This window comes from Gracilinanus agilis, chromosome 3 (assembly GCF_016433145.1).
Source record: "Gracilinanus agilis isolate LMUSP501 chromosome 3, AgileGrace, whole genome shotgun sequence".
NCBI lineage: Eukaryota > Metazoa > Chordata > Mammalia > Didelphimorphia > Didelphidae > Gracilinanus > Gracilinanus agilis.
The window spans coordinates 27,110,071-27,135,710 of record NC_058132.1 but is presented as its reverse complement, the minus strand read 5'-3'; the positions used below and the strand labels follow the sequence as shown (position 1 = coordinate 27,135,710).

Below are 25,640 nucleotides of genomic sequence, written 5' to 3'. Positions count from 1 at the left end.
TCTTGCTCCCCCTCCCCTGCTAGGTTTCTAGCCCTTCACTTGATTCAGCATGGAACGGGGCCACACAAGTTCACTCTGTGTGGCTTCTGTTCCTAGTACAATGGTCATGGCTGGGGGTCCTGAGAGGGACCCTGGAGATCAGAGGCCAACCCCAGTTTCTAGGTGAAGTTAAGGGTCAGGCAGAGCTGGGATCCGGAAAGGACCTGACTCAGAGCCTGGGGCTTTCCTCATGCTGCTGCCTATCTCCTTCCATCTCCTAATAGGCCGGTGAAGCAGGTAGTGCAAGGATTCTCTTTTCCAAGTGAGGAAAACGAGGCCCAGGCCAGTGACTCAAACAAGATGATACAGTCCCAAGTGCCTGTGGAGTTGGGCCTTCTGCCTCCAGCTCTACTCCTTCTACTCTTCTAGAGGTCCAACTGATACAGGAAGACGTCCACGGGGGACCCCAGAGGGCCGGCTTGGCTTTCCCCAACACCCCCTCCTTGCTCTGCCTTCCCACAAGCTGCTCCTTACAGGACTGAGTCATTGAGCCTCGGGGTGGCGGCCCCAAGATTTGCAGATCTTGTGGTTTGCTCAGATGTTGCTATCAGGTCAAACCTGTTCTGGGGAGGGAGGAGGGAGAACAAAGCAAGTGCCCAGAAGGAAGCAGGAAATGAACACCCAGCGAGCAGCAGGGTCAGCCCGAAGGCCAGGGGCAGGCAGGACTTTGGGGGTCGTGCCCCAGAGAAAAGGCCCCCATGCAGGCCATGGCACGAGGGCTCTCAACAATTGAAGGGCTTTTGTTTGAGGTGAATCCCAAGCCTGATGCAGCCTAACCTGGGCTGAGTGCCAGCTCCAAGCCTGGCTTCCTGGGCGAGAGCCTCGGCACCTCATCTCGAAGGCCAAGATGACGGAGCAGATGAGCCTCTCCTGGCCAGGGAAATGGAGCCGCACTCATCAGTCACAGTGGCTTTGACCAAGACAACACTTGGCTACCTTTGAATCATTCTTTGCTCGTTCCCTTTTGGCCTCTGGTCCAAAGTGCCAGTGCTCAGAGGAGAAAGGTTAGCATTGGGAACTCTCACATGCGCTCTAGCCATACTTTTTCCTGAAGTGGAAAGAGCACCAAAGGGCAGGGAAGTCAGGCAGCCTGTCTCAGGCCGGCCTGTCCCTGTTAGCCAGGCTGCATCTCAATTTCCTGTTTCCTCTGCCATAAAAAAGGGATAATCTCTGCCCCAATAGCCACAAAACCGCCGAAATGTAAGCTAGCTACTCTCCCCGGCCGCCTCCCTGTATGGAGTACCCCTGCGCTGTGTGGTGAGGTGGCAACGGGCAGAAGGGACGGACACAAAAGGGCTTTGTTCCCGAGGTGTGTTCAAGAAAGGTGGCATCAGCTGAGATGGATTTTCAAAGAGAAGGCACTTTTATTCATCTTTCACATTTCTTCCTCTACCCCCTTTCAGAATCCTAAAATAAAAATCCGTGCTTTGGTTTCTTTAGAAATATTTCTGAACCAAAATGCCCCACTTCCCGACCGCCCCCCTCCCCCCTAAACAAACAAAACTCAGAAGCGTGCTTCGCTTGCCTCTTGGAATAAAAAATAGGTCATACACAAATCAATCGCACTTAAAAAACTAAAGAGGAAACAAAAAAACCCAACACGCAGCCTTTCTACAATTTGCTTTCCCTTCTTCCCCGCACCCAACGATTTCTCATATTTACACTTCATCAGGAGATTTTGAGCCCTTGTTGCAGCTTGCATAGAAAAGACGGAAGCCAAGGGATGCTGCTGCCACTGCTCACAGGATGGGGCTCCCCAGCCTCCTCAGATGGTGTAGGCACTCTTCACCAGGTACTCCTTGTCATCGATAGGGCTCCACACCGTGCTCAACGCGCTTGCCTGGTTCTTCCGGGCCATCTTGATAAAGATGACCACCATGGCTCCCAGGAGGACGGCCGCCATCACTGCCAGCAGCACCGCCAAGGCCACGGCTGGGGATAAGAGAGGTTCTAGGCAAAAGGATCCAGAAAGGGTAACTCCTGAGGCACAAACCCTCTTGGGCTGTTGCTCCCCTACAGCCACAGAAGCCAGACAGGTGCAGTGCTTATAAGCCCAGAGGCTGCAGGGCCCTCCTGTCTCTATTCTCATTACCCAACACTGGGGAACACCCTTTCTAAGGGTCTATACTTTCCTAGCAGGACTGGAAAAGAGGAGGCACTAACTGTGCCTTCTAATCACAAGCACAGTCCATGCCCACGGTTCTCAGTGTCTTTCCGAGATCCTTCCCCAAGGGAGCCTCAAGTCTCCCCACAAGCTTCCAGGGCCAAAGTCCCTCAACTGCAAAGGCACCTAACCAGGAACTGGGGCTACAGGGGAGCACATGGCCACAGACTTGGTGACAGAACAAAAGAAGGGGTAACTGCCAGGCTGGCAGGGAATCAAGGCAGAAAGGGGGCATCAAAACCCTGTATGGCGCTGGGAAGGACCCCTCCTGTACTGAACTGGCCCCAGAAAGTGAGCAGTGAGTACTGGGCAGCCAGCACACTAGCCAGGGAGAAGGATGACCTCCAGCTGGCACTGCTCCTGTGGAATGTGGCCTGGCAGGGCCATCTGCTAAACAGCCTTGCAGGGTATTATGGCCTCCCGGCAGGGGCTCCTACCTCAAACTTAATGAGGCTTTAACTCTAATCAATTAGGAGCTGCCTCCTGTGTGCCTGCTGGCCCAGCAGCTGTCACTGGCTTGTGTGAACATCTCAAATTGAGAAAGAGCCAGGTCCAAGAGTCCAGCCACTGATGTCCCACTGAAGGCCCAGTCAGCCCTTTCCCCTCCCCTCAGACACAGACCCCTTCAGAGTGGGGGCTTTCCTGCTCAGGATCCCAGCTGGCTGCCTCTTCTTTGCAGGCGCCCCCCCCCCCCCCCCACCTTCTCAAAGCCCCTGAAGGTCTTTCCATCCATTCATTCAATGGCAGACCTACTGCCTTGGGGGTGCTCACTAACAAAATTCATCTAGGCTCTGGGCTGACCTGCCCCTTTCATGAAGGAAGAAAGAATAAAAGCAAGTGCTCTCGGGGTCTACTGTATTAGTGGGGAAGGAGACTGGAAACGGGAGTGGAGGCCTCCGAGTTTCCCACCCATGAGTGACCCAGAGCACAGAAGAGCCTCTGCCGAGGGGAGAGCCAACTTTCCCGAATGCAATCAGGACACTTACCTTTGGTGGAGTGGGGCATGACAGGGTGAGATGAGTTGTAGGTGCGCTTGCCTGAAGGAGGAACAAAGAGAGGCTGAGAAATCACATGCAAGAGAAAACCCAGTGAGTGCTGGGAGCTGCCCAGCTTTTCTCCAATGTGTCCCTGAGCATCTGCCGCTGGAAAAGGCTCAGTAATCTGGAGCAGCAAAGGGAGGGGCCTCTCCACTGAATTTCCCAAGTCTCCAGAAGGCATCAGGGGCCCATCACCCAGACTGTGCCCCCCCCCCAAACTGCCGGGGCCCCCTTTTGTCCCCAGAGCCAATCCATCCCTTCTACCCTCCAGCGATAGAAAGCAGCAGCCTCTAAGCTTAATCCTCAAGCTCTCACATGCAAAGGAATCCCTTGTCTGAATCTTCCACTCACCGAAACATTTTGACATGCAGTCCTCTTGGGTCAGGTAGCTGTTTTTATTGCCTCGACATCCTCCATAGATGAAATGGGCACAGGTATTCTTCTCAACATCAAAGAACCATCGTTGGAAGGCTGCCCGGCAGGGACCAGTGACTGCTTTGGCTGCACAGTAGTCTGGGAACACCCAACAGAAATCCTCGATTGGTTTAGGCTTTGCAAGCGATGCCCCAAATTCCTGAGAAATACAGGAATCTCTCCTGGGAAAGTCAGATCTAGTCAGGCTGCCTCTCAAATCCCATTTTGATAACCACAAGATTATGAAGAAAATCTACTAGGAATGGTGTCTGTGGTCAAGATCCACACACCCCTCCCCCCCTTTGCCCACAGAGAGCTTTTCATTAGACACAGTTATATTCCTTGACAAAAGGGCCTCACAATGAACTCCAGTGAAGGCATTCAACACATTTTTTTGATGTATACATTAAATCTGTGGACATCCTGTTATGTCTCAATCCCCATTCAAGCAGTCGGTTCTCACTTAAGGTAAATGGACCATTTGTGGACCTCAGCGCAGGTGAAGCCCTCACTGGCATCCAATTTAGACATTGAGAACCATCTAGATCAGTGATTCCTAAAGTGGGTGCTGCAGTGATCCAGGGGGGCGGTGATGGCCACAGGTGCATTTGGGGGCTGTGAATAACTGTAAGGGGGCGGTGATAGTATGTGACAGGGGGCGCTAAGTCATATTTTTTCTGGAAAGGGGGCAGTAGGCCAAAAAAGTTTGGGAACCCCTGACCTAGATGAAAATTCACTACGTGTTTAATCCTAAAAGTTACCTTCGTAGTTGAAATCATTGCCAGGAAATACTTCTGAGTCTTGCTTTTTGGGAGCTGAAACAAAAACATTTCTGTTTAAGCGAAGCTGGGATCATAAAGATAATGCTTTAGGAGATAAGCAGGTTCCCAATAATTCCCACCCAAGGTCTGAGGAGCCCAAAATGTCCTTTCCAGAAGTAACACACCCGTCTAAGATGACCTCAGACTTCTTAAGCTAGAGGTGGAGATGAGTTCCAGGAAGGTCTCCTCTAGCCAGAAGTCCATTTCATAACTTGCAAATCCCTGCCCTGCTCCCCCCAAGCACAACCTGAATGATTCACATACTGGCCTTTCCCCTAGTACCTAATGGGAGGTACAGGGAAGAACTTTTTCAATATGGCGGCCGGCGGCTCTCCCATACTGAGGCAGGGATTAAATAAATCTTCTGCCTCCTGAAGAAATCAATCCGCAGGTTTAACGCCTCCAATAAAATGCGATATACTTGGCACAACAATTAGCTTAAGTTCATGTACAGGCACATATCAGGGAAAACTCTCTGCCTGAAGACTGTACCGGAGACCCCAATGTAAGGAATTTACGGTACTGTGGTGAGCCCATCCTTGCAAAATCCTGATGCAAGAAAGGCTAACAGTCATACAATAATAACTTTGTGGAAACGGGTCCAGAAAGAGGGTTGTATCACTGTAGATCTCTAATCAACTGACAATGAAAACTAACTGAGACTCAATACAGACTTATCCCACCCAACACTGAAAGGTAATTCTGCACAGTGTAAGAATACCATACTTGGAAGTCAGGAGAGGCATGAATTCAAATTCTGGTGGCTGATACTAGCCTGGGTAAATTACCTATCCGCTCTTCTCAGGCTTAACTTCTTCATCTGTAAAACAGAGCCAAGAATATTGGCCCTACAATCCCAAAGGTAGTGTTCTGTAAACCATAAAGCACTGTGCCAGTGTGAGTTCTTCTTGTTATTATTAGTAACTTCCAGAAATTCATGATAGTAGGTTAAACAACACTGCAGGGGGCAGTTAGTACCAAAGGAAGAAGGCAGTCTTTGGCGGAGGTATCGAACACAGGCCACAACGTTCCCAAGTGTCCGGAATCAGATTGCTCCCTCTGTTTGAGTTTCACACCACTGATCTCTGGGAGGAAAAGCTCAAGTGCTAGCTGGAGCTTTATCACCAACCAGATGAGAGACCCCAAACAATGGGACAATCGCATTTTTCAAAAGTGTTACAAAGTGGGGTTTTAGTTAAAATTAACATTATTGCAAAATGCTGTTGGATCAGAGTATATGCCTATACCATCCCGTCACACGAAAATGTCAACTGCAGAATTACATGTCTGTTGGGGCACTGGATGCCGCTTCACCAATCCTCCCAGGCCTAAGGCTAGCTGAGGGGAGATCTGTCCTCAAGGGGGCTCCATATGTAGGGGGCACCCTTATTGCATTTCCATCCCATCATATGACAAAAATGGCTCGTCTCACAACCGGCATCCAGGTTATAGATGGGCACCACTCACCCCAGGCTCCCGATGCTGTATCCTTAAGCATAAAAGAGGAATAGGACAGCTGCTGTCAGGGCTACAAAGCAACCTAGCATAAACAAAGCTTGAGATCAAGTAGGGCAGTGGCACTGAGGAGCTGGGGGTGGTGGGGTGGTGGGGTGGGGGGAGGGCAACAAACACGGGCAAAGTAAGCATTCACGTCTTGGGGTGACCATCTAGTTTCGACACTTTCTAAGCAACCACCACAAATACCACGTTTTCTAGGACAGAGCAGTGAAATCCTACCTACTCGTCATCGCTGCCTTCTCCAAGAAGCTTTCCCTGATCCATCCCTGTCAAAAACTAGCCCCTTCCCTGGCTCTCCTCCCAATACTCATTCTCTTCTGACGTGGCCTAAAATGCCACTTTGGAGTCCAGTTGGATCACCCCCCCCAGAAGACTGTCAGCCTTGAGGGTGAGGACTTTGACCCCACTTGGGCATTACTTTCCACGGAACTTAGTTCAGGCTTTACGGATGCTAATCGTTTCTTGATGTGAATAAACACAGCATGAGTGACATGTCCTCCTTCACCTGAGCAGGAAGTAGATGTCATCGTCTGTCCCCTATCCCTCATCTCCCCCCCTTTCTAAATAGGCTCGGGCAGGACTCTCCACCCCAAACTGGCAATTGTCTTTAATAATTATCTATCTGGATGATGGTTGGTCCTCTTTCCAGTCCAGCTTCTCCCTAAGAACCTACCACTTGGGCCAGGTTCATGTGCTCCATTCCTCCTGGCTGAGGCTTCTTTAGCAGAGTTCTCTACAAGGGAACAAAAACTTGCTGCCATTAGAGAGTTAAAGGAATTTCGCCAAAAGAAGTTAATCTGTCCTAACTCTAAGGAATACTGTATGTCATCTCCTCCTATCCCAGGGCAAAAGGCAAATCCCACCCTCTGGAGGGAGACTGACTGTCTCACATTCACATTAGTGGACTAGATTCCAAGATGGAGACGGGTCAACTTGAAGCTTTCTGAAAAAATGCCATATTGGGCAGGTAAGCACAACTGTTCGATAATGAGAGAGCGCTGGTCTAAGGGGGCTGAGCTCGGAGGAGCACCAACTGCTGGGCGGTGGCGGGCAAATACTGGTACTCGTTTGAGCCTGTTTCTTTTTCTAGAAAACAAGAGACGCTTATGCTCAGTGGCGTTGGGATTAAAGTGCTTTGTGACCAGTAAAACACTCTAAGGATGGGCCACACTTCTTTGAATTAGTGGGAAAATGTCCAGTGCACTTGGCTTCATCATCCAGGGTACAAAAGACCAGCATAAAACCCTAAGCTGATGAATGGACTGCTCTGAACTCACTGCCCCGGCTCAGCACCTGGTGGGCATGTAGAACATTAGGCAGGTTAAGAAAAAGGAAGAGCAAAGATCCTGGATGCTCAAGCACAGCTGGCCTTTCTAGAGGGCTTTCAAGTCTGAAGGCTCCCAGTCGTCCAAGGAGGCAGGCACTAGACAGGGGTTACAATGATCCTCATTTTACAGATAAGGAAATAATGGGCTCAGAAAGGTTTATGACTCTCTCTTGTCACACAGCTAGTGTTAGAAGTAGAAATGTGAACCCAAGGCTTCTTTAGCTGCAAGTCTACTTCTCCCACCTGTCTTGTGCCCAATTTAGCCACTTGCTCTGGCTGGAAACCAAAGCCTAACTGTATGCTAACTACCTCAGCCCACAGCAGATTAGAAGGGGAAGGGAGAGGTTATTACAGACAAGACCATTTATGGCAGCAACAAAACACTATTCAAAAAAAGAAGCTAACAACTCAAAAAGCAGAAAAAGCTGGGGCGATGAAAAAACAGCAGACTTAGCCCAGGATAATCACAATGTGCAAAATAACCACGTCCAAAGGGTCAAGTTATAGACAGACGACTCGTGTGACATTTTAGCAAGATCACTCCCTAAGACTATTAAAATTCCCTTCCTGCTTATAAAATGAAGACTCTTAGTATCCACAGGCAAGTCCAGATGAAGCCTTTCTCCCTAGCAGTAGGGGAAGGAAAACAAAGGCCTGATGACTTTGTAGAGGATTCTGTAGGTGATGGATAACCAGCACTCACAGGCCTCTTAGCCTTAAAAAACCTAGAGATCAGGGGGCAGCTGGGTAGCTCAGTGGATTGAGAGCCAGGCCTAGAGACGGGAGGTCTTAGATACAAATGTGACCTAAGACACTTCCCAGCTGTGTGACCCTGGGCAAGTCACTTGACCCTCATTGCCTACCCTTACCACTCTTCTGCCTTGGAGCCAATACACAGTATTAACTCCAATACACAGTATTAACTCCAAGACAGAAGGTAAGGGTTTAAAAAAATTAAACAACAACAACAAAACAAACCCTAGAGATCAGAAGAGCCCAAATGCCCAGAATTCCACTCTCTATATTCAGGGCAGGGACCTCAGTGTAACAGCTCCATTGAGGAGGAAAGTAAGTTTTTTCTTCCTTTTCTCACCTGTGTTTTTGTCTTAGTATCAATTTTATGACAGAAGAGTGGAAAGGGCTAGGCAATGGGGGTGGTTAAGTGACTTGCCCAGGGTCACACAGCTAGGAAGTGTCTGAGATTGGATTTGAACTCAGGTCCTCCTGAATATCCAGGGCTCAGTGCTCTCCATCTAGTGTGTGAGCAGAGCCCCCTAGTTTCCAAACTTCAGCATCATCCTTGATGCCTTGTTCTCACCCATCCTATATGGCCACTACTTTGCCAAATCTACCTTCATGTCATCTCTTAAATATGTCTCCTTTTCTCCACTCATACAACCACAAATCCTGGTCTAGGCTCGCGTCACTTTTGCTTGCCTAGATTATTCCTACAGCTTTCTAATCTGCTCTTCCTGTCTTGTTTCTTCTCCAGCCAATCCACCACCCCATAGCTACCAAAGAGATTCTCCTAAAGTGTAGGTCCATATTCTCTCCAGGATCCACCACAAATTTCCCCTGCTTGAGACTTCGAGCCCTTCTAAGTCCATACTTACTCTGCTTCACATCTTATCATTGAGCAGCATCAGCCTCTGAACACGAATCTCCAATCTCAGTCCTTTGCACTGGCCGCCTCCTCCCTCTACCTCTTAGCTTAGCTTCCTGGGCTCCAATCCTACCTTTTGCTGGAGCCCTTTCTAAGACCTCCGAGCATCGAATGCCCTCCCTGCACAGATTTCCTTCTATCTAATCTACTCAGCATAGCTCTTGTTTATCTACCTAGTTATTGCCATGTTTTCTCTCCACGTCTGAATGTAAATTCCTTAAGAGAATATTTTTGGCCTTTTTCTGTATCCTGGGGCACTTAACACAACACCTCACACTAGGCATATGACAAATGTGTGTGGATGAGACTGCTACTGCCCAATATTACCCAGTGAGATAAGGGTTGCCCAGCACATAGTAGGTACTTAACAAGGGCCTCCTCCCTTCCTCCTGAGAATGTCAGAGAGCTGTCATTCATTAGCGAAGATAAAAGAAAATGCTGGAAGGTTCCTAAATTGAGAAAAATCAAACCTTTGTCCTGCTGTACCCTAAACGGCTGGTGTGTGCTGCCCAACCTCCCAACCTGCCCTTTGGTCCATCCTCCAAGGCCCAGTCTAACAGCACCCCCACCCCCATTTTTTCACTGTACTTGGTACTTGGGGCATATACCCAGGGCTGAAAAGGACCCTGGAAACCATCTAGTTCAGCCCCCTCACTGTTCAGAGGAAACTGAGACCCAGAGAGAAGTGATTTGTCCAAGGTTGGGCAGGCAGGAAGGTTGGGTATTGATATTCTAATTAGTATAACACAGAAATTACTTCTTAAGTGGTTGGTGGATGAAGGTGCCTCAGTTTCCTCGGATTTCAAGCATTTCTTCCAGATTGTGGTGTGGGACCAGTTACTACAGTGAGATTTGAGGGAATAAGTCCTGCTACTGTCTTACCTGTAGCTCCAGCACACACTTTGAGACATTCTTTTCGTGTTGGGAAGTTGTTATCATTTCCACCACAACCTCCATAGACAAATGTATGGCAAGCCTGATCTGTGACATTATACCACCACCTTGGGATGGAGGCTCTGCACCTACCTACCACCCTGGGGGCACGACATAAGTCTGAAATACACAAAAAGTGAGCCTACTTAACTTGGCAAAGAGCAGTAAATGGCCCCCACATCCCAGAGCTAGCAGGAGGTAACCCCTCTTTTCTGGCCAAAGTCTTCAGGGTTAACAGCAAGGTGGGCAGCAAATGACGTCAGAGGCTGCAGGCTCTAGTCCTGGACCATAGGCAAGTCATAACCTCTCCCAGGAAATGTGGGGACAATGTTGGCCTCAAAGAATCTCAGTGCTGGAAGGCACCCTTCCCACCTTCCCACCCCCAACACACACACACACACACACACACACACACACACACACACACACGGTTCCGTACCTCCACCCGAAGGCAGCTCCATCCCACTTGGGATGTTTGACGGGTGCGAAATGTTCCTTTACATTGAGCCCAAACCAGGCTTTTGCCCACTCCCCACTCCAGAGGTAAGCAGAGCTCAGATCCCTCTCCCACAAGACCAATCCACCAACCTTCTACCACTGGAAAGACAGTGATTATGGCTCCTCCCCAAAGGACTGTTTTCTCAAGGTTAAACATGAAGGTCTTCAAACAGCTCCTGCATGGAGCAGGTGAGCAGGTTCTTTGGACTCATTAAACAAGGTTGCTGGGAGGAAACTGCTTTATAGAGGTCAAGCACAGTATCCAAGTGAGCTATTATTGTTGTTTTAAAAACAAGCTTGTGACATCCTAATGTTAATGGTCTCCGCCTAGGTACAACTTTAGAAAATATTCACTCTGTTAACAATACTAAAGGCAATTCTTTTGCCTCCGGTCTCAAAGCTAGTCCGGAAAACACCAGAGACTTCTGGCAAGGGGCATGGCACCAGGACAAGCCCAGCCTTTGTCCCAATTTCTGTGGAGAGCCTCGAAGAGCCCTCAAAAGGTTAGCAAGGACAATAAAGCTCACTGCTCTCTGACTAAAAATAATAGTTTTACTTGGAACGCTGTGACATGAGATGTAGACTCAGGAGGAATCTTCCGTCCCCGGGGTGGTTAGCCTAGACCAGTCCTTGAGCCCAGAGAGCCTGAATCACTCCAATAGTCCCTCCTAGCCATTACAGTGCTTTCTCCCCCCACCACTCACTCCGTCACTCCACCACAGGATTCCCTTTTTTTAAATTTTGCAGTTACACGTAGAAACCATTTTTGACAATGGTTTTGCAAACATTCTGCCATCTCAACTCTCTGCCTCCCTCTTCAGACAGTAAATTGTTGGATATAGGTTTTACCTGTACTGTCATGAAATACATATTTTCATATTCCTCATACCATAAAAGAAAACACATACTGCAAATACAGGAAGACTCATGATGGAAAGAAAGTGAAAAAGAGTAGGTCTGGATCTGCATTCAGATTCCAATAGTTCCTTCTATGGCAGTGGAGAGCCCCTTAGGGTTAGCCTGGAACTCCGCATTGCTGAGAACAGGTTTAGTTAGTATTCCTTTTAAGAGAGAGCAATCCTTATGCCGCTCCCTTGTCTAAGGACCTCCACAGTCACAGCCCATGGCCCAAATTTCAAGTTCTCTGCCTGGGTTTTCTGGGTCCTTGCTGGCTTAAGCTCTGACCCGTCTTGGGGGAAACAGAATTTGACTTTATCCTATTTCTCTAGTCAAACCCGACAGCTTTATCTTCTACTTGTTTTCCAGTATAGCCTGTCTTTAGAGAGGTTTGGTCAACTCCTCAGTCACCCATTGTGGCCACATGCCTGCTTCATCTGGGCCTTCAGACTCTCCGCCCTTCTTAGGGGAAACCTTCCTTCCCCTCTACTTTGGTTTCCAGCACCTCTCCCTTCTCTACCGTTTGTTCACACCACTGAGCACATGACTGGTTAGGCCTTGTCATTCATTGCTCTCAATTTTTACATGGGCATTCTTCGTGCCTGACCCACTAGGCTGTAAATACAAACAGAAATACAAGTTGGAGATTATACTCTCAGGTCTTCTCTTTTATCTCCAAAGCAGAAGGTTACTAGGTTCAGAGGAGGAGCTCCATAAATACTGATGGATGTTTCATAGATCCAACTTTAGTATTTAAACAGAATGTTGAAGGTCTGATGTACAACTGAAACCAAAACACGGACTTCATTGTAGTCTAAGCAAACACAATGTAAGAACTCAACTCCCTGATGGTGACTTGAAGCAGGTGGTTTTAAACAGTGCCCCGGAACCGTCTCCTGCTGCTCAGGTCCAGCTGAGGATCCACATTCCTCTAAATTCTTCTAAATCAGGGGTCGGCAACGTATGTTTCTTTCTGCAGGAGCCATAAAGTCCATTTTTTTCAGGCACTGTTACAGGAGCCGCACTGTGAGCACTGTACGACTCTCACGAAATTACATTTTAAAAAATGTGGCGTTTGTGGCTCTCACGGCCAAAAAGGTTGCCGACCCCTGCTATAAATCCTGAGATCCTAAGGTTTTAAAACAAGCAATGATTAATAGTCTGGCTAAAGGAGCATTAAAATGCCAACACTACAGTACAACTCCAGGCCATATTTGTATGTCAGTCAATGAATGTTTATTAAGTTCCTAGTATGGACAAAGTCCTATTCTAAGCATCTGTTCCCTAACCCCATTATATTGAGAGGGGAGGAGGGGAAGGACATGGAATAAAATATCTATGAAAGGACAAGTGGAAGAGAGGGCAAAAAACTTTCACTTGGATTCAGCATCTCTTAGAGTACAGCTAAGGAAATGCTTTCATTTTACAGAAAAAGAAACCGAGGCCAAGAAAAGGCTCAATCCCTGGACTAAGTGGTGACTCCAACCTGTCTGCTGCACTGTTCTCCCCTTCTGTTCCTGAGATGAGTCTGGAAGGAACAGAAGGTTAGTGAAAGGCAGAAATGTGGCTGGAGATAGGGACATAAAGAGTGAAGGGGTTGAATGAGAAATATGGCTGGAAAGGCAAGCCCTTAAAGCAAGACTCCACAGTTTGTACTTGATCCCAGAGGAAGGAGGGAGTCAATGCAGTTTGTCTGAGCAGGGGAGAAACAAGTTCAGACTTGTGCTTCCTGGGGAAGATTCTGATAGCTATGTGAAAATTAGACTGAAGAAGGGCTGCAGGAGGAAGGTAAGTCTAACCCAACAGGATGTTCTAATAGTTAATAATCACAGCTGGCACAAAACGGACATGGAGGAGCATGAACTGGGAATGAAGTTCAAGTTGCTGCGGCAACTGTGGAGAAATCATAACCTCTTGGTTGTGATTTGTATTTGTTATTGTAAATCATCTGTAAAATATGAATATATACATTGTACAATTTACACCTCAAGATTACTATGAAAAAAGTACTTTGTAAATTTTCAGAGTATTATATACATTTTGAATGCTTCCAAGTTTTGCAAAGTGATTTCTCTATATAGATCTCATTTGAGCCTTCAAACAGCTCTGCGAGATGGGAAACACTACTGGTATTCTCATTGCCACTGAAAAGGAAGAGGTTAAAAGAGGTAAAGGGACTTAAAAAGGCCTAGGCTGCAGGGACTCCTCCTCCAAGTCTGCCTGCCACAGGGCCTGGGAAGACGGGGACAGGGAAAGAAAGCTGGAGCTAGGAAAGACTGCCAGGATGTGAGGAATAAAAGAATTAAGGACAACTCTGAGGTTTGTAGCCTGAGTGACTGGGGTCAATGGTGGGGCCAGACATAGGAAAAATGTCACCATCATGATTGATGGATGAAGAAATAGAAAACTGGTGTTGGATCCCTAAAATGATCAACCCTTCTCCATCAGTGCTAACAGTCACACTGGTGTTATCATCTTCATAGAGTCCTTTAGGTTTACAATAACCTTGAAATAATAGTGCCCACATTATCCACACCAAAACTTCTAGTGTTCCACCAATTTGCATTACTCGAATTTGATTTGGAAAGAATTCCAAAAGCACACCAGCAGTTAACTGCCCCTTAGCTTAGTGCTCCACAGCCTCCCATGGCCCCACTGAAAAACCCAAGAGAAGGTAGAAGAATGCCTCCATGCGAGACCTCCAGGCCCCACTCTTCCCACCTGCCTGAGTGTCCCCGGCTCCCATCCTCTCTCCTGTCTGCTCTCCCCTGCTTCTTCCTCTTGGTTCTGGCCCAGGCCCTATGCCCATTGTTTCTCTCCTGCTCTGGCTTCCCTATCCCTGGCCCCAACACGTCCTTGGAACCTTGTGCCTGCCCTCTCCCTCTCTGGGGCAGGTGCGGCCCCATTCCTGCCTCCTCCCTGGGCAAATTCAAATTAGGACTGGTCCGCTTACACAAAGTGAGAACTGACTAATATTTTACCATGAAGAAGCTTAAAGGTTAAATAACTTCCTCAGAGTCGCATAGCAAGGAGGAGCTGACCCTTGGAGCGGCGGCCCTCCAGCTCCAGATTCAGTTCACTTTCCATTATACATGTGCCTCAGCATCACCTGTGATCTATATTAGGTGACAAAGCAGACTTTGATAATGTCAGAATCTAACTCTGTATAGCAGCTGGCCAAGAGGAGAAAAGGAATGACAGCAGCCAGCTCAAGAGACCTCCCTCAGAGCCATCATAAACTGGGATTTCTCTTTAAACAAAACTAACTTTTCCTCTTGAATGACTCAAGAGTTGAAAAGACCAAAATTCATGTAAGCAAGGCTTCTTCATGTCAGCTAAGCCACCAACCGGTCTCCCTCACACTCCTACAATACACACCCAATCTCTTGTGTCTTAAGACAAACAAACTGGATTCTAACAGGCCTGAGAAACAGGAACAAAAGATCACAGAACTGCAAACCAGAAGGCATCTCAACCAGACGAAGAAAGTGAGATTGAGCAAGAAGGTGGTTTGTGGTCACCTGGCCAGAGAGCAAGAGGTGGGCATCACCCAAGTTTCCTGATCATGAAACTTGAGCCTGGTTTTGTCTTTTTAACTCCACCACAGTGACAGAAGCATGGAGCTTCTAATAAGCAGCTGGGGAAGCCAGAGAGTCATCTTTTCAGGGTACTGGAGAAGCCGTTCAATGCTGACCTTCAGGAAGCAACCAGCTTAAAGCCAGTATTTAAAAACCACGACTTCCACTGGGGGGATGGTGTGTAGATTGATGCAAGGCACGCAACCCTGGCAGGAGGCATTTTAAGTGTAAACTATTAAGTAATTCTGAAACAGACTGGCTACTGATGATTAAATCCCACAAGACAGGTTCTACAAGTTCTGCAATCTGGAGAGCTTTAAGTAAAGCAAACCAGCACATGACTGTTGAAGGACTGGAGATAACCTTAAAACTCGGGGCACTAAAGTTTGGGGCATTATTCATTTATGGAGGCAGCTTCCATCATCTCTGAAAAATCCAGACTTTCTACAAAGGGGCAGTTCTCACTGTGGTCTCAATCAATTCAAACTGGGCAAATTCGGATTCCTGAGGCAACGGAGGCAGCCTGGCAGCCGCAGCAGGAATGGCCCACCAGGGGTCTTCTCCAGGCACTGAAGCAGCTCCAGCCAGCTGCCCCAGAGGGGAGACAGAGGTAATTGGCTAGTGGCTGAAACTTCAGTTTTAGGACATGTTTATTTTTTAAACAAGTTAGCAAAACAGAATCCTGCCATGCTCCTTTTGCCTCCCCTGGGTGCTCTAAACTGGAGAGCATTCTGACTTCAAGCCTATGTTTACAAAAGCAAGAGATTCTCTAATATGCCTGCAGCTCATCTTACAACAGTTAAGTGACTACCAGCTGCTTTCCCCCTACTAGAGTACTTATGTTTTCAAAAGTGCAGGCAGCTACTTGGCTCAGTGGATAAGAGTCCGGCCTAGAGCCAGGGTGTTCAGATCTGGCCTCAGATACTGCCTTGGCTGTGTGACCTTGGGAAAGTCATTTGACTTGAATTGCAAGCCCACATCACTCTTCGGCCTAGATTCTAAGACAAAAGTTTAAGGATTAAAACAAAAGTGTAATTATCCCTCAAGGTAACAGGGCTAAGCCATTCCAAAGTACTCTCAAGTGAACTCAGCAAGACAAGTCTGGGAACTGCCCTTACAATATGTGGCAGCTGTTCCAATGTTTACAGACATCACATTATACTGAATAACATTGACTTCAAGTATCTCAACTTCAGTCTTTTCAAGTTTTTCTGGGGGCCAGTGTATTCAATCGAGCACATCCTTAATTTCATTGGCTAGTAGTAAGACAAGTCAGCCCAAAGTCAAGAAATCCACTCGGCCCATTTGCCATGTAATACTGGGACTTGAGCTTTCTGGGCCTAAGTTTTTTCCTCTGGAGTTGCTGTACACACAAGCACTCAGCATTCGTTAACTGAAACTTTTTTCATTCTACCTTGTTAAGGAGGGGAGGGGAAAGTCAATCCCTACAGCTTGAAATCAGGTGATTCCATTTTTCTGAGCCATAAGGTAGAGGTCATTTCAATAGCCTCAAGTCAGGCAGCGACTCATTTTACCCAAGAGTTAATTCCACAGTGGAAGGACGATTACCAAGAGAACAAACTGCTTTGCATTTACCCAGTTCGGAAGCTTCCCCTTCAGTTCTGCTCAACTTCCTTATTTCTGTACTGGGAACTGTAGGCCATCATTTCCTGTTCTTCACACTTCCTCATCTCCCTCTCTCCCACAATCCAATTGAGGCCAAACCTATCTCCACAACAACATTCCCTTCTATTCATTTGCAGGCACCACCTGGCCTGGTAGCCTGGGAGGGAGGTAGGGCAGTCCACATCATGGGCCTAGAATTCCCCAAATTCAATCCTTCTCCCAAAGTCTACACAGACAGGCTGCAGGCCAGAATGCCTGGAGGCTGCATTTCCTCCCAGATTCCCCTAATCACCAGGGCTCTCTCACTCAGACATCCTCCACTTCCTTTCCATAGACTTATCTCCAAGATGCTTAGCAATGGTAACAGGCCCAGCATGTGGTAGATGCTTAAAAAAATGCTTACTGCCGGAATGAAGTTGGGCTATGGTTGTACCTCACTCCCTACCCCTAGATGAATTCCACAAGGAAAAGGACTGATTTCCTAGTATTTCTATTCCCACACCAGAGCAAACAACCAACCTTAACCAAATTTCACGTAGGATCAAGACCCTAAGAGCTAGGGATAGGAAGAGGGCCAAACACAGTCCAGCCTTCAAGAAGCTCAAATTCTAAAGGGGAGACGACAAATAAGTGAATACCAAGTAGAGAAGGTAATCTGAAAGGGGAAAGCACTAGTAGAAAGCGAACCCAGAAAGGCCTCCCAATGAATACAGGATTTGACAAGCCAGAGAACTACATGGTGCTTTTCAAATATTAAATTTTTTAATGAATATTTGTGGAATCCTCAAAGCCCTTTCTTCAAGAGGATACAATTCTACCAATCAAAAGTGTTTAGTACCTACTGTTCTAAGTATTAACGTCATAAATGTATCAATACCTGGCTCCTACCCTGAAGGGGCCTCCAGCCTAATAAGGGAGAGATACAAACACAAAATTACAATGAATTTGTTCAGTCCTTTTGAGTCCTGCCTTGATCCCAATTTGAGGTTTTCTTGGCAAAGATACTGAAGTGGTTTGCTATTTCCTTCTCCAGTTCCTTTTACAGATGAGGAAACTGAGGTCAACGGGGTGAAGAGATTTGCTCAGGGTCACACAGCTAGCAAGTTGTCAGAACTCTGGAAAATTGGTTTTCCTGACTGACTTGACAACGAATACAGGGTACAAAGTACTAAGAGAGATTCTAGGCAGCAGCAATCACTTGTGAAAAGCACAGGAAGGAGGCAATTTAAAGGGTGGGAAGGATTTCAAAAGGTAACACCAAACAAATAAAGTTGTCTGTAAGCCAGGGAGACAGTGTGAACAACATGATGTTATTGGGCAAAAGGGAGAAGTCCAGTTTGGCTGAAGAATAGATTACATCCAGTGCGGAAAGGGTGCAGGAGGCAGTCTACAGACTAAAATGGGGTGCCATGGGCTTGAAAGAATGATGAAGATGCCCAAACAAGTCCTGTTGCTGTGAACTCAGCTGGTTAACATCCAAATCATCTGCCCTGACTCTGGGTGTCCCCAAGGCTCTGTTCTCCTCTTTGCTTCGTTTGGTAACCTCATCAGCTTGGCTGGGTTCAGATGATCCCCTCCCACCAGATCTATGTATCCAGCTCTAGTCTCTCTCTTGAGTTCTAGTCCAGAATTGCCACCTGCTGAATGGACATTTCAAACCAGATGTCACATACAAATATCAACACATCCCCAACTGTATGCTTATTATCTTTTTCCTCCTAATACATCCCTCCCTGACCCCACCCCCCAATTCCAGAGGCTCACTATCTCTTTCAGGATCAAATATTCTATTGAGTGTTCAAAGTCCTTATAACCTAGCCTCTCCTACTTTCCCAGTCCTCTTACACCTTACCCCCTCTTTCCCTCCCTTCTGCCTCATCATCAGGTGACACTAGCCTCCTTGTTGATCCACAAACAAGACACTCCAGATTTTGAGGTCAGGGATTTTCTTTGGCTGTCTCCAGGCCCAGAATGCTCTCTCCCTGTTCATCGTCACTTCCTGACTCCCTTTAAGACTTGGCTAAAATCCCTGATTCTACAGAAAGTCTTTTCTAATCCCTCTTCAGTCTAGTGACTTCTCTGTTAATTATTTCTTACTTATTCTGTCTACAGCTTGTTTGTACATACAATTGTGTGCATGCTATCTCCTCTCAGATTGCAAGCTCCTTGAGAGCAGGGCAGATATTTTTCTTCTGCCTTCCTTTGTATCCCCCAGGGTTTTTAGCCCAATGCCTGGCACACACTAGGTGCTTAATAAATGCACTTATTGACTGCTTCCCAACTTCTCTACCTGGGCTTACAACCTTGATGCTACCTTTCATTTCTCTCTGCCTTATTCTCCACATCCAATCAATTGTCTGTCCCTCTTACCTATATTCATACCTTGGCCTGAATCCATCCCTTTCTCTCAAATGATCACCTACTCCAGTCACCTGATCTGTCTTCTAGGCTTCAGACCTATCCTCTTTCCAGTCTATATTGCTCACTGCTGACAAATTAATTTTCCTAAAGCCTAGTGGATCTTACTATGTCAATAAAACTCAGTGGCAGGGGCAGTTGGGTAGCTCAGTGGATTGAGAGCCAGGCTTAGAGACGGGAGGTCCTGGGTTCAAATCCGGCCTCAGACACTTCCCAGCTGTGTGACCTTGGGCAAGTCACTTGACCCCCATTGCCCACCCTTACCACTCTTCCACCTATGATCCAATACACAGAAGTTAAGGGCTTGAAAAAAAAAAAAACAACTCAGTGGCTTTGCATTGCTTCTAGGATCAAATACACACTACTCTATGGCATTTCAGGTCCTTCCCCCAAGCTCTTTCCAATCTACCTTTCTAGGCTCTAATAGACACGTTCCATTTCTCTTCTTGCACTCTATAATTCACCTCGACTAGCCATCTTTCTGTTTCTGGACACATTTAACATACTACTCCTCCCCTTCCCTTCCCCAATCTCCATTCCTCAGGACAGGCTGTTCTCCACGCCTGAAATCTCCCTACTTACCTTTGTCTCAGAGAATTTCTTGTTTCCTTCAAAATCCTGCTCAACTGGTCAATACCTAACATGAAGCCTCTGCAGACTCCTCTAGCTCCTACAGGCTTTTCCACATGAAAAAAAAAAACGACCTCCTACTTATTTGACAAATACCTTGGTTGTGTTATTTATGTGTATATAAGTTGTCTTCCCCAGTAAAACTTCAGCTCTTTGAGAGCAAGGATTATTTAATTTTTGCTTTTATATCCCCAGTGGCACGGAAGGCTCTGATACAAAGAAAGTGCTCTACCACTAGGGGCTATCACGAAGCTAGCAAGAGCCATTATTTGCCTCAAGAAACTTAATGGTCCAGCAGTTGGGGAAGCAGAACTAGAAACACTTCAAACAAACACACACTCTGAGACAACATAATTAAGTCCTAAATTGTGTGGGTGCCTCCAAACACTGTAGAAACCTTTTGAGGGAAAAGAGAGCCAGGAAGGGGAATTGAGAAGGCAGGAGGCAGGTCTAGGAACTGAATATGGTCATAAAGAGGTCAGGCTGAAGCTGGTGAGAGGCTCTGGGAGATGGGAGAAATGAGAAGTAAAGGTTGTAGCTGGGTAACGAAGGGCCTAGCAAGCCAGGCAGAAATTTAGATGGGAGTAAGTGAAGGGAGGTTCTGAAGGATTCTGAGCTGGGGTGTAATAGGAAAGCTGCCCTTAATTTTTGGCAATCACTATGTGCCAGGCATAGTGCTAAGTGCTAGGGAGACAACGAAAAGCAAACTAGTTCCTATCCCCACAGAGTTTATTTCTAATGGGGAAAGAGACAATATGTAGATAAGTTCATACTTGTAGAGGGTTGATGAAAGGTAACCTTAGAGAAGCCTCAAAGGGGGGGAAGATTGGAATGCCTTAGAAAGCCCTCCTGCAGAAGCCAGCAATTTTCAGAGGTAGAGCTGAGGAGGGAGTGGCAGTGGCAAGAAGGGAGAATACCAATTAGGAAGAAATCTTTCCAAGTAGGAAGACTGGAGAAGAGAGACAGAAGGAAAATGAAGAGGCTTAAGTGACTAGTGATGTACGTGGCAGGATACCAGGCCACCCTAAACCCCCCAAATCAGACTTTTTATTCAAACAAACTCCCCTGCAGTTCGTCCAAATAAAATAATTTTTTAAACAACAAATACATCGACGTGGTCATTAGGTATCTATCACTGCACAAAGGTGATGCTGGGAACAGAACAGAACGAGAGGCCCCCAGAATCATACTCTACTTACTAAGACTTTAAAATATTCTTTTCCTCACTAAAGAGGAAAAGATCCTTAAAGCCTACATGGAGGAAGTCCTTTGTAAACCTACAATACCTGAAAGCTCTCAGCTGCTAGGAGCTGGACGATCAGACAAGCCTGCCTTCATTTCCAATAAAAGTAATCATTTGCAAAGTTCAAAGCAGTTATTTGCTTAATTCTTCTATTCTGTTCCAAGATGAACTCTTAACTCCACCTATCTGGCAGGTTGATCAATCTGGATCCCAAATAGCTAATTCCATTGCAGGAATCTACTAGCTCCACTTCCTCTTGTAGGTCTGGTAGTCATCATTACCACGGCAAGCAGGCAGGTCAGAAACTTTCCAAACAATTCAGATCTTTATGGGAATAAGAATAGCATCTCTGCCGACAAACCAAAAGTGAATTATAAAGATCATCAATGTTCAGCAGAAGGTCTAAACTATCTTACCAAAGTCAGAAAAATCTGCTTGCTTCCATGATATATTTTAAATGATTCATACCATATCTCAACCCTGAACAAGCTACCAGCTCTGAAACTGAACTGGAAAACCTCTCTTTTACCTTCTATAGCCACAGTCCCAACAACAAACTAAGCAATGTGCCAAGAATATGGGCCTTGTTTTTTAAAAACAAAAACAAACTTTTCATTTGACTCATGTTCCGGCAATGCCAAACTCTGCTGAACCACATTTAAATCACTAGTCCTAGAATGTTCCAGCTGGAAAGTACTCGCACATATATATAAGCTTTTCCATCGGAGAACATAAGCCCTTGAAGGTTCCTTAGATATCAGTCACTTTGGCTAAGAAATCCCCTTATTTTACAGATGAGGAAAGTGAGGAGGTCCCAAAAAGTGACTTAAAACAGTGAGTGCTAAACTCCAGACTGCCTGACTCCTACTTCAGAGTTTTTCCCACCACACTAAATTGCTCTCAGTCCCACTACTGACACTTGCATTATTAAAAATATATTACTAAAAAAAAAAAATTAAAAAAAATATATTACTATTCTATCTTAAATGGCCATTCTAGTAAACTCTAAAAGTTCCTTAGTGCAAGTAGATAGCACTGCAAGCGTTCACAAAGTTGTGAAAGGTAGCACCCCCAGAGTGAAACGCGATCCTTATTTTGGACTTTAAAAAAGCAGCACCACTCACAATCTAGATTTCCTGAGGCTCTAGGGGAGTCACCAGGGAGTCGGCATCCATATCCCCAAGATGATATGGCTTTCAGGGAACAGCACGGAGTTAATGAAGTCATTTTAGTTGGACACAGTAGGCAATCTCCAACTCCCATGAATCATAAGCTATTCGATTCCTTATTTGGCTAAGCATTCCTTCACATCCAGCCAGAGACAAGGCCAAGCAAAGGCTAACTTACTTGCTTACCAGGGCCCTGGCCAGAGGAGTACCTTCACTCCAGTCCATTCCAGGGCTACCAATTGTTTGGGGCTTACTACAGACCTTGGAGTCGGATAAAAAAAAGCAAAGTTTAGGTCAGGAGAGTGGGAAGAAAAAAGAAAAGCTCTGCTCTCCCCATCACAAGCTAAAGGATTGCTCTAAAAAGGCCCTGACAAATCAGAAAGGAATGTTTCTGGTGCTGAGGAGCCAGGTGTCCATCCAGACATGGCGGGCAGCTCCAAAACAAAGCAAAGGAACTAACTCTTTGTTCTGGGGACTTTGCAGAGTCGGTTTCTAAATTATGTGTTTCCCATCACCACAGACCACCCCCACCCCTGAATCCCAACAATCAGCAGCAGTCAACCTAAAAGGATTTCAAAATGGCAGGCGTAGCAACCTGAAAGTCCGGTTTCATTTGTGAAAGGACTCCATTATGACCTCAAACACGGTAACTAAGCTTTCTTCTACATCAAACAGGCTGCCTTAATACATTAAAGCTAAGTTGCCAAATTAATGCTAGAAACTATCTACTGATTCCAAAGATCACCAGACAAACTTAAAGAACAGTGTAAATTCTCAGTGCAGAAGTTGGATACACAATAACCAACCAGAAAATTTGTATACAAACATGTGATACAGAAAAAGGCACCATGAGCCTGAAACCAGATGTTGGGGAAGTCACTCAGCTTCTTCATCTATCAAACTAGAGGGTTAGACGACCTGTATGGTGCCTTCAAGTTTGAATATCACCCTTATTATTTATCTGTTGAAAAGTTCCCTCTCTCAAAGCTCAGGAGATAAAGTTAAAATAATCTGATTGTAAAATCAAAAAGGGTCCTTAAAAAAAGCCTAGTCCTTATTCTTTGGTTGACTGAGAATCTAAGGTACATTGGTAAAGTGACATGTCAAGTCAATGACAACCAAGACAAAATCAAGAGACTCCAAATCCCTTGTTCCCATAACCTGGGACTCCTTAGAGCTTTTTTCTTTACTTCCACTGGATAAAAATCAACAAAAAGAAACTAGGCTTCCTGAGAAATTCCCTATAAACTTCAGGCCACTTTGAAGGTTGATGTGGAGGCCCAGTTGGCGTGACGCCATCAATTTAACTCAAAAGTCCACTAAAGAATCAGACAAGAAAGAAAACCACATCTTTGGTGTTAATTAGCCCAAGCTTGTTCCCGATGTGATGGACAGCTACCACAAGGCCCAGGAACCCAAGACTAACTATCCTATAACTGACTGCTCTAAGTAGTTTCTTAGCCTCCAATTTGGAAAATGACAAAGTCTTCTTGGCCAGATTGCCTTTTGCTTATTATAATTAGGCATATTCCTACAAAATGTCCACTTTCCAGTTTCTCTGTGATCATAACGAGCATATTATAAATGTTTAAATTTTCAGCCCCTCTTTTCACCAAAGTGACTCAGGTGCCTAATTCTTCTACCCATCCCAGGACAGACTTCTTCAAGCCTACTATTTCAAACAGAAAGCACACCTATTTTCCTTTAAATCCAGAAAAATTTAGTTCTGCTCACCTGGTGAATGTGGAAATGGGGAACATCTTTCTTACTACCTGAGGCTATACTGTACTCAGACTGTGCGAATAAACCTGACCTTAGATAAGAAAACCCTAAGTTCAACCAGTGCAACTGTGAAATACTTTTTAAAAAAAGAGGTCAGCAGGTATGCAAACATGATCTGCTACCCTACAACTCTTCAAAGTCAAATGGAATCATTCCCAAGTTTGTAGGCTGTGGGGGAGGAGGGACGGACTTGTTTGCTTGTTCACGTTTTGAAAGGAGGCTGGCTAGACCTGATCAGTTCAACTTGAGGCCCAAGCAGGTAGGCTAAGCTTCCAAATGGGCGATGACTATCTTTGGCTACTCTTATCTCAGATGGCTCAAAGGAAATTTGATAAGTTACAGCAGAAGTTTTGGCAGGTGGAACCAAACTATATAACAGAGGAATAGTCAGGAGAGGAACAACACCAGTGATCAAACACCCCTTTCTCAATGTCTCATCTGGAGAAAGCATTTCTCCACTATGACTTGCTTGTGCTCTCTGTGACCTATTTCTGGACCCTGCTCCAGCTACTCATGAATCTTTCTAACCCTGCCGACTAATTTTCCTGCTGTTTCCATCAACAATACAGTCAAAACCAAAGTTCTCTTGCCCGACCCATAGTGTCCGAGGCTACTTCCAAGGCCCATCCCTATCTTTGCAGCTCTTCCACGCTATGACAATGCTACTATTTCCTAGAGCTTCTTCTGGTCTAAGGTACTTGAGAAATTTATTTCCTTTTGGGGCACTTGCCTCCCTCAAAGGACACAGACCGGCACTTGTGTCCAATACCCCAAACTGGAAAGCTACGGTCAATCCATCATGGTACCTACGATCACAGCTAACATTGATACGAGCACTTTTCGGAGTTACAAATAAATTGACACCCGATATTTTCTCATTTTTTTCTCCACACCAACCCTGTAAGGTAAGTGCCATTAGTTCTCCCATTTGGTTTTCCAGATAGGGACACCGAGGCCGAAGGGTTAAATGACTTGTCCAGGGTCACCACGGCTAGCGTCTGAGGTGCTATTCAGTTTTCCTATCTCCGAGTCCAAACCTTGCAGTGTGCTAGTCTCAAGCCAAGCTGTCCGTCTTTGGCCCAACCCCCCACCCTTTCCCGGCCTCCAAGCCCCTCCTCCTTTTCCGCTTCTCAAACCCCAGCTTCCTCCAGGGCGCCCCCTCCGGGCCCACCTTGTTCCCCTCTTCCCCCGCAACTTCCCCTGCAGACTGTGGGCAGGAGCAGGGGTGGGCCTCCCCCCCCCCCAGGACTGCTCCCAAGTCGCCCTGCCGCCGCCTTCCTCACCCTGAAGGTTGGCTGGCTCCTCCGTTCCCCTAGGGCTGGCGGGGAGATCGTCGAAGCTCCAGGCTGCCCCGGCCAGAAGCAGGACCCCCAGCAGGGGGAGCAGGGCCGGGAAATGCGGCTGCTGCCCCATCCCAGGCCGTGCTCCGACCGTCCCGCGCGAGCCGCAGCCGAGGACCGTTGCTGTAGCTAAGGGTCGGAAAGAGGGGTCCGCGTAGCCGCTGCCGCCGATTGGTCAGTCTTCGCAGGTGGAGGCGTGGGCAGTTCGGTCAGAGAGGAATTCAGCTGCCGCTGCCGCTGATTGGTCGGTCTCCGCAGGTGGGGGCGGGGGAGGTTCGGTCGGAGAGGCTCCGGCCGCCACTGCCGCCGATTGGTCGACCTTCGCGGCTCTCGCTCAGGTGGGTGCGGGGGAGATTCGAAGAAAGAGACTCGCGTCGCCCGCCGCCGTAGGCCGAAGTTGGGGGTAGCGTGGGCCGCCGAGGACGTCGGAGGGGGGGGGGTCTGGCTGTGGCCCCGGCGTGCGCAAGGGCGAGAGAGCGAGCTCACTGTAGCCCCAGGACCCGTCCGGCCGCTGCGCGCGCGCCCCACCTTCTGAGCCCCAGT

The 25,640-nt window shown here is 46.9% G+C and overlaps 1 protein-coding gene across 3 annotated transcripts; it reads right to left on the bottom strand.

The window, feature by feature from the left end:
* Positions 1–1,379: 1,379 nt before the first annotated feature.
* Positions 1,380–25,640, bottom strand: SPINT2 (serine peptidase inhibitor, Kunitz type 2). 3 transcript variants are annotated; one of them, XM_044667377.1, is made up of 5 exons: positions 25,041–25,640; positions 4,416–4,469; positions 3,592–3,753; positions 3,190–3,240; positions 1,380–1,989 (listed from the first exon to the last, which is right to left on the bottom strand). In XM_044667377.1, the coding sequence occupies exons 1-5, from the start codon at positions 25,168–25,170 to the stop codon at positions 1,805–1,807; spliced, it is 582 nt and encodes a 193-aa protein (XP_044523312.1). In that variant the 5' UTR covers positions 25,171–25,640; the 3' UTR covers positions 1,380–1,804. The 3 variants fall into 3 exon arrangements, with proteins under 3 accessions (XP_044523312.1, XP_044523313.1, XP_044523314.1); XM_044667378.1 differs by having other exon boundaries at positions 1,380–1,971; XM_044667379.1 differs by lacking the exon at positions 25,041–25,640 and adding an exon at positions 10,356–10,392.

Coding starts and splice junctions, on each gene's coding strand:
- SPINT2 (XM_044667377.1), bottom strand. CDS start 25,170: ATGGGGCAGCAGCCGCATTTCCCGGCCCTGCTCCCCCTGCTGGGGGTC. Junction 3,754..4,415: donor CAATGATTTCAACTACGAAG/GTAACTTTTAGG, acceptor GGGTGTTCCCAG/ACTACTGTGCAGCCAAAGCA. Junction 1,990..3,189: donor CATGCCCCACTCCACCAAAG/GTAAGTGTCCTG, acceptor CCTTTTGCCTAG/AACCTCTCTTATCCCCAGCC.